Source organism: Pimephales promelas, chromosome 4 (assembly GCF_988280905.1).
Source record: "Pimephales promelas chromosome 4, fPimPro1.hap1.1, whole genome shotgun sequence".
In the NCBI taxonomy this organism is placed as follows: domain Eukaryota; kingdom Metazoa; phylum Chordata; class Actinopteri; order Cypriniformes; family Leuciscidae; genus Pimephales; species Pimephales promelas.
Window position 1 is genome coordinate 16,266,875 of NC_142772.1, and position 14,829 is coordinate 16,281,703.

General features: G+C 39.0%; 1 protein-coding gene across 4 annotated transcripts in view; it reads right to left on the reverse strand.

The window, feature by feature from the left end:
- Positions 1-14,829, reverse strand: part of specc1 (sperm antigen with calponin homology and coiled-coil domains 1) — a 269,017-nt gene that overhangs the window by 191,556 nt on the left and 62,632 nt on the right. For all 4 annotated transcript variants that reach the window (XM_089129997.1, XM_089129999.1, XM_089129998.1 and 1 more), the window contains exon 3: positions 11,664-11,799. In XM_089129997.1, the coding sequence (XP_088986123.1) occupies positions 11,664-11,799 (136 nt within the window). The remainder of the gene's footprint in view (positions 1-11,663; positions 11,800-14,829) is intronic.

Sequence of the window (14,829 nt, forward strand, 5' to 3'; positions counted from 1 at the left end):
ATGACCAGGGCCCGGTTCCCCAAAAAGTTCTTATCGCTAAGTAGTTCTTAACCTATTCCTTAACCTCTCTCTTAACCTTATGGCACGGTTCCCGAAACGTTCGTACGCTAAGTATATCTTCTGTAAGTCACACTTTCGTAAGGTTGGTTTGGACCATTCGTAAGCTCTCTCTTAGTGTTGTTTGAGCTCAAGACGCTAGTCGCCGCCACTTTGCAGCAGTCTTTAGAAACTTACACACCTTTTTAAAAACTATGTCACCTTTTTTCAAAACTCTAAAACTTCCAAAACTTCACACACAAAATTCAAAATGCCTCACATCTCCTTCAAAAATGTAACTGCCTTCAAAATGCTATAAACACGTCAGAATGAAGCATTTGCATCAAATGCCAAACACTTAAACCAAAAGTATATTCTTTATAATACAGTAAAGGACACAACTGATTGTGGGGGGTCGCCACTCCCTTCATAGACCAGGTAGTTAATCTGCAAGCGTTGCCCATGGAGGAGGCAGACCCAGCCCTGGCTTTGCTCTGTCCTGTTCGCACTCTGTAGAGCTGGTCTCCTCCCGTGTTCTCACCCTAAACGGGTAGAAGCACTGAGAAGCCTGGCTCTGTCGGCTTACTGCACCCTACTGTGCAACCTTATTGTGTCCTCCAAAACTCCTCGGCCCGGACATGGCGGAGCGATGGCCAGGCCCTTATCCGCTGAATCCTTGAGAGTCGGATCTGGGCTGGGTTCCATTTGTGTGACCCTACGGGGATCCCATATGTGTATTCCACGGCTGCTGCTAAGACAGAAGCCTGTGTCTTTCCCTTGGGCTATTTCCCATTATTTCATATGCAGTACAGCCTTCGGGTTAGTCATTATGTACTTATCACATACATGGCACGCTTTCCCAGTGTCTCATTGTATGGGTTATCACGGAACAGCAGTGTCAGACTCACTCTATGTAGGCCTCCTCCTATCATCCTTCCAGGCAAGAAGGTGCAGAGGCTTGCATGGTGCGTTGGATAGGGTGCAGCGGCTGTGGGGCTTTGGTAGGGATTCCTTTTTGTCAATCATGACCAATGTTGTAGTGACTACCCGATAGGAAACGTCTCGGTTACATATGGTAAACCTCATTCCTTGAGGGAGGGAGCGGAGACATCGGTCCCATCGCCACATCTGCTGCCACCCGCCGGGGGGCCAGCTTTCTCAGGCTTGGCTCCTCAGCAAAAAGCTAGTGTGCAATCGCAACAGCTGCTCGTTAAATACCCGTGCTGCGACGCTGCACAGCTGATGCAAATGATTGCATGTCAATGTGCATTGACTTGTTTTAGATTCACTCGAAGTAAATTGGCCTCTCTAACGAGATTCCTATTGGTCAGTCATGGCCTACGTCTCCATTCCCTCCCTCAGGGAACAAGGGTTACCATATGTATGTATGTATGTATGTAGATGCCTTTATTAATCCCCCCAGGGGAAATTCAATGTCCATCAGCATTAGTGTGTGTTGATTCCAGCAAACATTCACACTACTATACACACATAAAAGAGAGCACCAATAATAGCAATTAATAAAAGTTAATAAAAGAGTCGATAAAAAAGTCCCACAACAAACTTCTACAATCATTAGAAGTAGATCCATAGTGCACTTCAAGCAGTTCCATTGTATAGCCTTATGGCGGCCGGAAGAAATGACCTCCTGAATCTCTCAGTCCTGCAGCGCATAGAGAGGAGACGGTCGCTGCGATTGCTTTGTTGGGCAACCACACTTTCATGTAGTGGGTGGCTCCTGTTACTGAGGATGGATTTCATCATTCTCCTCATTCTTCTCTCCACCAACTCGCCTACAGAGTCAACCCTCCTCCCCAACACTGACGCACCCTTTCTGACCAGTTTGTCCAAACGGTTCCCATCTCTGGCTTTCATACCGCTGCCCCAGCACACCAGAGCAAAGAACACAGCGCTGGCCACAATCGACTGATAGAAAAGGTACAGCATCTCATTACAGACATGAAAGGATTTTAACTTCCTCAGGAAAAAGAGTCTGCTCTGGCCCTTCCTGTATGCAGCATTTACATGTGCTGACCAGTCCAATTTATGGTCCAGATGGACTCCTAGATATTTGTATGTCTGGACCACCTCAATGTCTACCCCATCAATTACCACAGGTGGATAGTGTATCTTACGCCTCCCAAAGTCCACTATCATCTCCTTGGTTTTAGAAGTATTAAGGACGAGACCATTGCACCTGCTCCAGGCCACAAACTCCGAGATGACCCTTCTGTATTCCTCCTCATCTCCTCCCTTCACACAAGCCGCCACCACAGTGTCATCAGAATATTTTTGTATATGGCACGATGATGTACTATGTGTAAAGTCAGATGTATATAGGGTGAAGAGGAAAGGGGACAATACAGTTCCCTGGGGGGCCCCAATACTTGTTTCCACAGTTTCTGAGACCACGTTCCCCAGTCTGACGTACTGTGGCCGCTTTGTCAGATAGCTGGTTATCCACTCAATAAGAGCAGGCTCCATGCCAAGATTCGCGAGTTTGCCTCTCAGAATCTGAGGCTGGATGGTGTTGAATGCACTCGTAAAATCAAAGAACATCAGCCTCACATACCCCCCTGTCCTATCGAGAAAAGTGTGGGCTCGATGAAGCAAGTAGAGGACAGCATCCTCCACCCCCATGTTTGCTCGATAGGCAAACTGCAGAGGGTCAAGCGAGATGTAGCGAGACGTTATCGTTCTTGGTGTATGGGCCTTAAAGGAACACTCCGACTTTTTGGGACTTTAGCCTATTCACCTTACCCCCCAGAGTTAGATAAGTCCATACATACCTTTTTCATCTCCGTGCGTGCTATAAGTCTGTTTGACGCACCCACCGCTAGCCTAGCTTAGCACAAAGACTCGATGTGACTGGTTGCAGCTTTCATACTGATCCAAATGAGTGGCAAAATAACGCAAACGTTTTCCTATTTATATGTTGTGATTTGTATAGTCACATAATGTACAAATAACAAAGTCAAATGAGACACAGACATCTTTTAACCGTATAAAACCTGGGAACTATTCTCTGAAGGCGAAGCACTGCTACTTTGACGGCGTAATAACCGCATCACTGGAGACAAGCCGTGGTGAGGAGCGGAGAGTTCGCTCGGTGTTTGGGTAATAGAGTCAGCAATTTATAAATTGTAAAAGCGTAGTTTAGAGTCATGGGTTTTCGCTCTATTTTAAATAGCTGCGACTGTAAACAGGGGAGGTAATACCATGTTTCACAGAATTCCAACTAAAAACGCTGACTGGATGAAGAAATGGCTAACTTACTCTGGATATTTATCCAAACACACCTAAGATTATCAAGGGACATTATGTTTGCTCGGTACATTTCAATGAGGACGACTATTTTGAAAAAATGGAATTTGCCACACGGACCATAATGTGCTGAAGGATACGGCCATCCCATCTATAGCACAGACAGGACAAGTGGATCACCTGCGGCAGAGGTAAGTGTTCCGTTATGTTTTTAGATGACCTACTGTAACAGTGCCTTTAGCCAGATCTAATGTAACGTTAGTGACACTATTATATGATTAGGGTATGAATATGTTTTTATCTTGATGCGGTGCGGACGCGCTTGGGGAAAAAAAACGAGCGCGTTCACCGCGTTGAACTTGCACCCTGCGCGCGGCGCGCCTAGTAGCCTAAATTTGAAATAACCATGGAAATAACGAACTTGAGCGTGCAAAAGGGTACGATAGGCTGTGAGTTCATTGTGCAAAAACAATTTGTGCTATTACTTTCCCCTTATTCTATCCTATATGAATACATTTGGTTCAGCTAATAAATTGCATTTAAAATATATTGATTCCTGTAATAATAATTATTTATTCATGTGATATTTATAAATCTGGGTGCGTTTTTGGTTGGAAATCAATGAAACATGGTACTGTATTACCTGGTCTCCCCTGTTTATTGTCACAGCTCATACAATAAAGCAAACACCCACGATAAATGCTTTTCTATCTAACGTTAGTAATTGCTGACTCTTTATTCCAACGCTGAGCGAAGCGAACTCTCTGCTCCTCGTCACGGTGCGTCTCAGGTGATTGTTATCACTCTGCCCAAGTAGCAGTGCTTCCCCTTCAGAAAATATAGTATTTATACGGTCAAAAGATGTCTGTGTCTCATATGGCCTTGATATTTGCACACTCTGTGACTATACAAATCACAACATGTTAATAGGAAAACGTTTGCGTTATTTTGTCACTCATTTGGATTAGTATGAAAGCTGCAACCATTCACATCCAGTCTTTGTGCTAAGCTAGGCTAGCGGTGGGTGCGTCAAACAGACTTATAGCACGCACGGAGATGAAAAAGGTATGTATGGACTTATCTAACTCTGGGGGGTAAGGTGAATAGGCTAAAGTCCCAAAAAGTCGGAGTGTTCCTTTAATAGTGTCGCTCAAGTTGCTGAGCACATAATTTTGCAACAATTTTCACACTAAGGAGTCAGCCCTCAGTTTATACTCCCTCCTTTTTATATACCGTACAGCACGTTTAAATTGCTTATCCGTCAGTTTTTTATGCTATACAGGTCCAGTCCTTGGTTTACCCACAGCAACCCAATTTATAAAAGCCACTTTAGCCTGCTGGTGATGTTTCCTTACATACTCATTCCATCCAGGTCGGGCATTTTGTTTTTTTAAAACTTCTTTTACCAAATGGTATACTTAAATCTTTTAATCCAGCCACAACTAGATCATACATCTTACACACGTCCTCTCTATGGTTCAGATTTTCACAATTAATGTCCACACATAAGAGCATTTAAGCATGAGAAAAGTATTCCATATTTCCAACTGTCCTCTTGTCTAGTGTGTAATGCTAGGGACATACTGAACGACTAGCATTCTAAGAATGGGCACTAACTCTCTAACACTGGACACACTTACAGGCTGTTTCCAAAGACTGAGGCAGATTTTAAACACCAACTGTGAACACAAACTGAACAAAATTGTCTCTGACTCGGCACGTTTGGGCATGATCAGTCAGAAAGTATCAAATTACATTCATAATCGGCCTTACAGTCATTTAGTGTGTCTCCAGCTTAACGATGATCGTTTTTTGTCTATTTTGTTTTTCATGACTTCATCCACCTCAATTATTAAGCACATTAGCACGTCTTTCACATACAGTTAAATCAGCCAGCCAAGCATCACATGAAGTACAAAGGATTCTGCTACACCCTGACACTGGTATTTAACATAGTGCCAATCCCACAGAGGTCATGTGGCCAGGCAGCATTCCTGTACAACACAATAACTATTTAAGCTTTTGTCTTTCTTCTGTGTGTGGCAATGTTGACAAGAGTGGAATTATTGATATCAGACTCAATCTACTCCAATCAACACATCTACAAAATTGTACAATGCATAGAACAGTCTATCCCTTGATTTCATTTGCGAATAAATTTAAATATGGCATCTACCCTGTCTGAGGTCAATAGAGAGCACAGATAAATGCACTCTACGAAGACACAATCCGTCATCATTTCTCAAAGACAATTTAATCAGAAGCAAATAAGATCCCTTTTGGTGGTTCTGCTTCCATCATTTAATACAGTCATGTTTTTCATATCAGCTTTGAATTCTGTTAATATTTCTTTGATATACAAATATGGTGTTAAATATTCAACTGCCCTTATCAGCCTACAATAGAGATTTAATATTCAAGAATGGTTTCCTGTTGCCCTCTAGAGGTGATCAGCTGCACTCACATGAGCTAAGTAGTGATTTTACTCTAGTACCTTAGTCTAATCCTTTAATAGTTCCAGCACAAAAATACATCCATCATTTATTCCATTCCCATTCCCATTATTCCATTTCCCATTATTCCCATTTATTGTATGACTTGCTTTCTTCTGTGGCACATTAGGAAGATATTTTGAGAAATGTCTCAGTGTTTTTGTATATACAATAAAAGTCAATGGTCACCAAAACTGTTTGGTTATACACGTGACGTTATTTAAAATGACTTAAATGTTATGTTTGATGTTTAACAGATTTGAAACAACATACAAAACTTACATTATTGGTGAGCAAATCACTTTTATATTTTATGAAAATAGTGACATGACATGATAGCATGTTATGTACAGTACTGTGCAGAATTCTTAGGCACACTAGTATTTTCGCCTCAAAGAAATGGTTTTAAACCAGTTATTTATATATTTTGTTGTAGTGTCTAAGTAGAAAATATCAGTTTACATTTCCAGACATTAATGGGCTCTATGCACAGCGGTATTTCCGGTGAAGGTGTAAGGATACCCGATAACTTACGCAGATCATAGAGTCCAATGCAATACCGAGAATTTATATTGAATTTTATACTCCACGGTTATAATAAAGAAACATTAGTCACAAAAACAGATAAAACAGACACCCCTCGTTGTGTTTATGCTTCTTTTTAAAATTATATTAAATAAACATAGCTATATATAAAATTACATCTAAACGTATGTACGTTTCGTTTCACGTTTCAAGGACAGTAAATTTTGAAGACTCTGCCATAATCCCGTTTTCCTCGGTTCTCCTCCGCTTAAATCTCCACAACCGGAAATGGACGAGCATCCTTGCGTCAAATGCGGAACTTATGCGTGGATATAGCCCATGTGCCATTAATTGTAATAATCCAGTGAAATTTTTGAATGCACAAGGATTCTGACAACAGCCAATGCTCCACACGGAGGTCGGATCTCACCATCATCGAGTGCATCTGAAATTACATGAAGAAACTGAAAAAACAGAGACTAAGACCAGAAGACCTTGCCAAAACACACATGTGGGAGATGCGGAATATTGTGATGTGAATAATAAATATGTATCATTTTAATTTGTTTGTAACACAATGGAGTCTAACTTATTGTAATTATTATTTGATGTAGACTACTTTCAAACTTAGAATTATTCCTTGGCATTCTCGCATACTAAACTGCATTTTTTTATTGTTTTTGCTGGAGGTGCGCTATGTTGTGTGCATGTTATATTAAAGGAGAACCCCGGCGCAAAATTAACCTTTGGTCTAATAAAACATTGCTAGTCGAAGTACTACTGTAGGTATCTTCTTATCTTATTAAAAGTATCTTCTTATTAAACGGTCTGTACACTTACAAAGTTCTCAATGCTTCGTTTTGCATGTATGGAGCCTCATTATGTTTCTGTGTTAGTGTGGGGCTATTTCGAGCCTTGTTAGTGGTATAAACTAGCGATTTATTTTTACTTAGTAAATGCCCCCATTTCTAGCTTATACGCTAAACAGTTTTTAGAGATACAACTTTTTACATTCGATTATCATGAAAACAAATCTCAGAGAACGGTTGACTAGGTATCAATGTTTTATTAGACCAAAGGTTTATTTTGCGCCGGAGTTCTCATTTAACATTTAAGCTAGCTGGTGAGAGAAAATTGCACTATCAACGAGTCTAAAGAGGAAAGTTGACAGCGAAAATAGCCATATAGAAAGAATAATGAAAAGACAACTAGCCTGTGTTGTTCACCTTTTGTAAATGCAACGACAACCCGATCACACTAAATGTGTCTCTACGCACAGTGTTTATCGTGCAATTTATACGCGAAAATGAGTTTTTACTATATAATATTTTACATTTCATGACAGTTATTTTACAGGTTAGTCTAGCGATCCACAGACTCTTTTGATGTCTTTCAGAACTTTGTTCATGCTGAGGCGCGGGCGTGGAGCCTAGTATGAAACTGAAACTCTCCTCTTTGGAGCCAGACATTCAGAAACTGATGTGTGAGAAGCAGCACCAAGTTTTAGATGGAAATCTCAAAATGTAAAATCTACAGATCTATTAGTTTTGTAATGTAGGCTACAAGTTTTTGTTTCATGTGTAAAATCCCAGTAATATCAGTGATATTTGGACATCAAAGGGAACATTTTTCTTTTCAGCATTTTATTTGTACCAGTTACAACCATAGACTTTGCATACCCACCACCTCAGAATGGCTCTTTGGAATGACATTAAGTGGGACCTAGGCTGGTACAGTATGTTTAATTGCAGTTGTTTTCCCCCACATCACTTGTGCAGTTTATTGTTCATATTAAGCTGAAGCTCATTTCACATTTACGTTTTCAAATGAAATAAAATTCAAATGATAATTTCTGATCATATTATTGCATTTGTGTTTGAATAATTAATTTTTGACTTGAAACAGTTGCATATTAAACTTAAATTTAGCTTATTCTTCCAATTTTGTTGTTTATTGGGGGAATGTTAGAGTGGGATTTTGTTAGGTGGTCCTCAGAAAAAAAATGGAAGATATAGTGGTCCTTGCGCTGAAAAAGTTTAAGAAACACTGCTCTAAACGTATTGCCAGCAACTTTGATAAGAGTTTAAAATCAACATTAAGAAGACTGATCAGGCAGTAAAAAGAGCAATATAAGGGATACTTATTCTTCTTTAATATCAAAGAGATAGGAGCCTGATTAAGTGTTTGAGGGAGCTTGAGTGAATCAAATTATTCAACGTACATGTCAATCATCATGGGGGCCAGTTTGTCTAAAAAAATTTTTATAAAACTCTACCGAATACCCGTCCGGCCCTGGGCATTTACCATTTTGCATAGAGGTAACAGCTCCAGTGAGTTCTTCTATAGTAATAGGTTCTTCCAAATGAGCAGCGGATTCGACAGTAGGTGTGTTCAGTTTGCCAAAAAAGACATCAAAAGCAAGGGGATTATCAGTTTGTTCAGATGTATATAGAGAAATAAAATGTTCTTTAAAATGATCATTAATTAACTGAGGATGTGTTGTTACCCCTGATTAGGTTTTAATGTGAGTAATGAGATGTGAGGATGAATCCTGTCTTAATTGATGGGCCAACAGCTTACTTGCCTTATCACCCTCTTCATAGTACTTGTATCTAGATCTAAGCATTAAATTCTCTGCATAGCATGATGAAAGAATGTCAAATTCTGCCTGTAGAGCAAGACGCTCGGAACAATCTCTGATAGTTTACGTTTCCTCATTTTTTCCTTATGAGCAGTGTATGAGATGATTTCCCCTCTTAAATACACCTTCATAGTTTCCCAAAGAAGAGATGCTGAGACATCTGAAGACTTGTTAAAAAAATCTATCTGATTAGACACAAGTTCCACAAACTGCTCATCTGACAACAAACGGGTATTTAAACGCCACGGAGTTCGTGTGCCCTCAAGTTCCTTAACACAAAACTTCATAAAACATGAAATAACAATAGCGTTGTATGAGCATAACTCAACTGAAGAAATTAACCTGTTATCTATCAAAAAAAAAGTAAATCCGAGTGAAAGTTTGATGAACCTGAGAAAAGAAAAAGTAAAGTTCTTTCCCAGACGGGTTTAAAAAAAGGCCAAGGATCCGAGACCTTAAACTCTTCCATAAAAGACTGAATCACTTTGATATTTGATGGTGTATTACAGTATGTCTACCAGAGGAGCGGTCAAGTTTGGGATTAATCCAGCAATCAAAATCACAAAATAAGATGTTGAGAAGAGGTATCACACAGTACATAAAATAAATGTCTAAAAAAATGATCGTTATCTCAGTTAGGCGCATAGACATTGGCAAGGATAACAGGAAAATTATTAATATTACCAGTGACCAGTGTTGTGCAAGTTACTTCCAAACTGTAATACATTAGGTATTACTTGTTACTGTTATTTAAAAGTAATTCATTACCTTACAATATTACTGTCTCAGAATTGTAATGCGTTACATTACTCATGTATTACTTTTGAGTTACTTTCACCAAAATAACTAAGTAGAACTTAACTTTTGGGCTGTAACGATATGCAATATGAAACCGAAATCGCGATTCGCCACACGACTCAGATCCACGAACCTACAGAATCGCGACACACCTCTTCCAACTCCAGCGGTATTCTCCTTACCGTCCAGATCCAATGCTGCCTAATCTTTAAATTAGGCTATTAGTATTATTTGAAGTTAACATTAGAAAATACGTAGACCTACACCACAAAACTAGTTGAGGATAAATTATTTAAAATTGGGGAAGTCCAGCATTATGGACATGACATTTGCAGTCAAAACTTGAAATAAAAATTCTCAGAAAATACATGTATTGAAACGTATATAGGCTACTTCCTTAAAGGACTCCAGACATTAGACAAATATCAGTCTATGTTTTATTTTTAATATTAGGGAAAAGACACACATTCATGTGTGACAAAAAAAAATAGGAGGCAAAATATATTTTTTGTAATTCTGTTAATTACACTGCGCAAATCGGATGAGGAAGGGTTGGCTCTCCAGTCTCCATAGAACTTAAAATATTCATTTTATTTTAGTTTTCGTGTTCGCATTTATGAGGAAAAAACAATGTTACAGGCGCGACCGCTCTGAACCGGCACTAAAAGACTGCTTTAAAACTTTCACATAGTCTGTTGCCTTTAAGAAGTAAAAGCAGACAATACACTGTAATACAACTGTAATACAAGCCTCATTGAACATGTAACGAGTAAAATATTACTGAAAATTGATTAGTAATGCCTTACACTACTGCGTTACAGCAAAAAGTAATATGTTACTGTAATGTATTTCTTTTGTAATGCGTTACTCCCAACACTGCCAGTGACAATGACAAATCTCCCATTGGGATCTGCTATGACATCCGAGCACACAAAAGGTACTGACCTGTGTATAAGAATAGCAGCGCCCCTGGCTTTGCCCTGAAATTTGGAGTGAAATAATACCCGTCAACCCATCTTCTTCTTAACAATAGGTGGTCCTGAATTTTAAGATGTGTTTCTTGAAGATACACAATGTGGGCTCCTAAATGTTGGAGGTGTTGTAATATTTTGATACGCTTAACAGGATTGTTCACTCCATTACAGTTCCAATTGACAAATGTAAAACTCCTCCCACTTAGATGTTGCGTCATTTTAGGTTGTCATACACGATATGGAATGACTTTGAATGCAAAATAGTTCTTTACTGTGAAACAGACAACAATTAAGCGGAGACCAAGAAAAAAGTAAGAGAAGAGAGAGAGAAACAAAAAAACAATGAGAACAGCCCCAAGACCCCTTTTCTCCCACCCCGGTAGAAGCATCTCCCCAAACTAGACAAGTGCATTTTACCTTTTTAACACTTGTACAGCTACAATTAACTATATGCTGCCTGGGAGAAAGTGCAATGATATTTAACAAAAAAAACAACAAAAAAACTAAAATTAAAAAAAAAAACTAACCTTCATCCATAACACTATTAACACATGTGTGAACTTGCATGTTAAACTAACATAATTATATCAATAGAAACAACAATCACAGAATATGCAAAATTTGCAAAAAACAAAATATGCATGCAACATCGAATGCCATCATTTAAGTCTTTCTGATCTGATTTAAGGGCAAATTAAGACTTTTTAAGACTAGCAAAAAACTTGATTAATATCACTATAATGAAACATGATCATCTGAATGAAGTATTCAATCCAAACGTTACTTACCATTTAAGAGATTCATTAAAAGATTAAATAAACATCGTTAAATCATTTAAAAAGTAACAAAATCATTTCTGTACAGACTTCACACTTTTAAGAAATTGTAACTATGACAGTATGAGATTTATGTTTATAGGTTGTAAATTCCTACTTGAAGCGCTACGTGGCCGGTTGTCTGTAAGCTCAGAAATGGCTCCTGTGGTGATGGTCTTCTTCATGCGGGACACTGCAGCCACTGAACCCAGAACAGGTTTAGCCAGAGCATCATCACTGCTCGCCCTTTTTATCTACACAAAAGAACATAAGTTACTGACAGTGAAAACAGCTGAGAATCAATTTTCTGTTAAAGGGGACACATCATGAAATCTGACTTTTTCCATGTTTAAGTACTATAATCGGGTCCACGGTGCATCTACCAACCCAGAAAACGTAAAAGTGACAAAATTATGACACTTTTAATCTAAAGTTGACATTGTTTAAACTGTCTTTGTTATGACAACTTGACATTAAACCAAGACAAAAATGTCTTTGTTATGACAACTTGACATTAACCAAGAAATCATAACCTGTCAACCTGTCAAAAATATGTCATAACAGGTCTAATTATCAAACTTAAAGAAGTTATTTAGCTTTGTGTTAACATTACATTACCCTGTCATATGTTATGGTTGGTTTTAACTTTGGTTGTCATGACACCATTATAACTGTGACATGAATATTTTACTTGTCCTCAAGTAAAGTGGAACACATTGTACTAGTTATAAAGATGTCATTAAGGGTTTTTACACTGTCAAATGCTTTAACAACAGTGTCATTAATATTTCCCCTTACCTAAAGTAAAGTGGAACACGGAGGACTAGTTATGATTTCTTGGTTAATGTCAAGTTGTCATAACAAAGACATTTTATTCTTGGTTAATGTCAAGTTGTCATAATCAAGACATTTTTGTCTTGGTTAATGTCAAGTTGTCATAATCAAGATTCAAGACATTTTTTGTTTTCGTTAATGTCAAGTTGTCATGCTTATGTATGCTTAAACATTGTGCCTCGGGCATTTGTAACACAGATACGCGTTTCCCAGAGAGGTTGGAGGGGGTGTCCGTTTTTTCCCTTCCCAAAACCGAAGTAAAATCCTGACAAGTGTCGTCTTTGGAAACTGTGTGGATGTCCTCAGTCAGCTAAACCCCGCAAAGATCAACAAGCACATCTTTTTTTACTTCTAACCTTACTGTGAGTGTGAAGTTATACTAGTTAGACCGTTTTATAATGTTTTAGGTTATGATTTCGGTTCTCATACCGGTTGTTGATACGCTAGCACACGCTGCTAATAAATACAACGTTATACAGTACTCATGTAGTCCGTTTGCTATGTAATAACGATTATATAAGTGAATAAAGACCTACCCAGCTTTGTATGAACAGTGTTGCTTCCTGATATTTTTAGTCCCAGCCTACGGAGGCTGTCCAGTAGTCTGGGACTGTCTCCAGTAGTCCCAGTACGAAATGCGGTGGTTCATTTTTTGACTGTGACCGGTAATGTTAACGTTATGCTTTTGCCTCTATTTTGGATGCCTTGTTGTTTCTTGCGTTTCACCTGTATGTCTTGAATAGCCTTCAAACACATATTGCAGCGCCTTTTGCCTACTTCTATCGGACACTTTATTTGCTGCTTTTAGTGCTTTATAAAAGTTTGATAACATTTCAGCAGGAAAAGTTGTTACGGCATAAAGCCATGCAGAGCGCAGATGAAGTTTGACGGATGTAGCAACAGTAACTAAGGGGGGGGGGGGGGGGGGCGGGGCTTAGCCAAAGGTGAATTATCTAACATTACTGTATTATATGCTGTTGAATACATTTGGTTCAACTGTAATAAATTGCATTTAAAATATATTGATTAGTGTAATAATAATTCTTTATTCATGTTCTGTGATGTCTTTATTCATAGTCAGGATGCGTTTTTGGTTGGAATTATGAAAAATCATGGTAGGCCTATTACCCGGTCTCCCCTGTATATTGTCGCAGCTCTTTACAATACAATGAACACCCATGACTGTAAACTGTGCTTTTACTTTCTAGTAATTGCCGACTCTATTACTCCAACTCTGAACGAACTCTCTCCTCCTCACCATGGTGCGTCTCAGGTGCTGCGGTAATCACTCCACTCAAGTAGCAGTGCTTCGACTTCTGAGAAAATAGTTACCTATATTTATACGGTTAAAAGTTGGCTGTGTCTCATATGACCTTGTTATTTGTAAACTCTGTGACAATACAAATCACAACATGTAAATAGGAAAATGTTTGCATTATTTTGGGATTAGCATGATAGCTGTAGCCAATTACATCCAGTCTTTGTGCTAAGCTAGGCTAACAGTGGGTGCGTCAGACAGAGTTAAGCCTGTTTTATGCTTCTGCGTCGAATCGACGGCGTACCCCCGCAGACCCCTATCCGTCGACGCGAACCCCTCTCCGACCCCTCCGCCGTAGCTCGACGTGCACCTCCAAAAATTTGTAACTACGCGTCGAGGCGACGCAGACAGCAAGGGCTTTGATTGGTCAGATTATACATAATTTCAGAAGTGTAGCTTTTCCGATTTCCCCCTCCCGCTATTAGCGCTATTTTTAACATTTGCACCCTCGTTCTGATAATTATAATACTCTTATAAAGAAAGTAAATAAAGAATTAAACTAAAAATAAACTGTTTTTTTATTTCATTGTTAATATGTCTATATTCTTTTCTTTCTTTTATGCTCGCAATAAACTTCAATCAATAAATCAACGTTTGTTTTGAAACACAGTTTGTTGTTTATTTTCAATACAATGTTCACGGTTACATCATTGATAATACAGTACTAACCAAGTCTGCCACGGGACACATTATCCTGCCATAGCACAGTTCCATGTGGAGACTGAAAAAATCCTTCTGTCATTTCGAACAGGTATCGTTATGGCAGCTCGGGTGGAACCTTTATTTTACTGTCTATGGGTGCAACCTTTATTTTACTGTCTATGGGTGGAACAGGCCCTGGAACCAAAGAGATTCGCGAACCCCCCTAGCGTTCTGGCGGCGAAATGCACCGTGATGCACAACAACCTCACGCAGAAGTATAAAACGGCCACGATGCCGTAGCAGTGACGACGTAGCTATGCATAATGAGGCCTTTACAGCATGCACGGAGACAAAAAAGGTATGTATGAACTTATCTAACTCTGGAGGATATGATGAATAAGCTAAAGTTCCAAAAAGTCAGAGTGTTCCTTGAACCTATTGGATATATGAAGACATCTTAACCCAACTCTAATTTCTTATTTCTGTTATT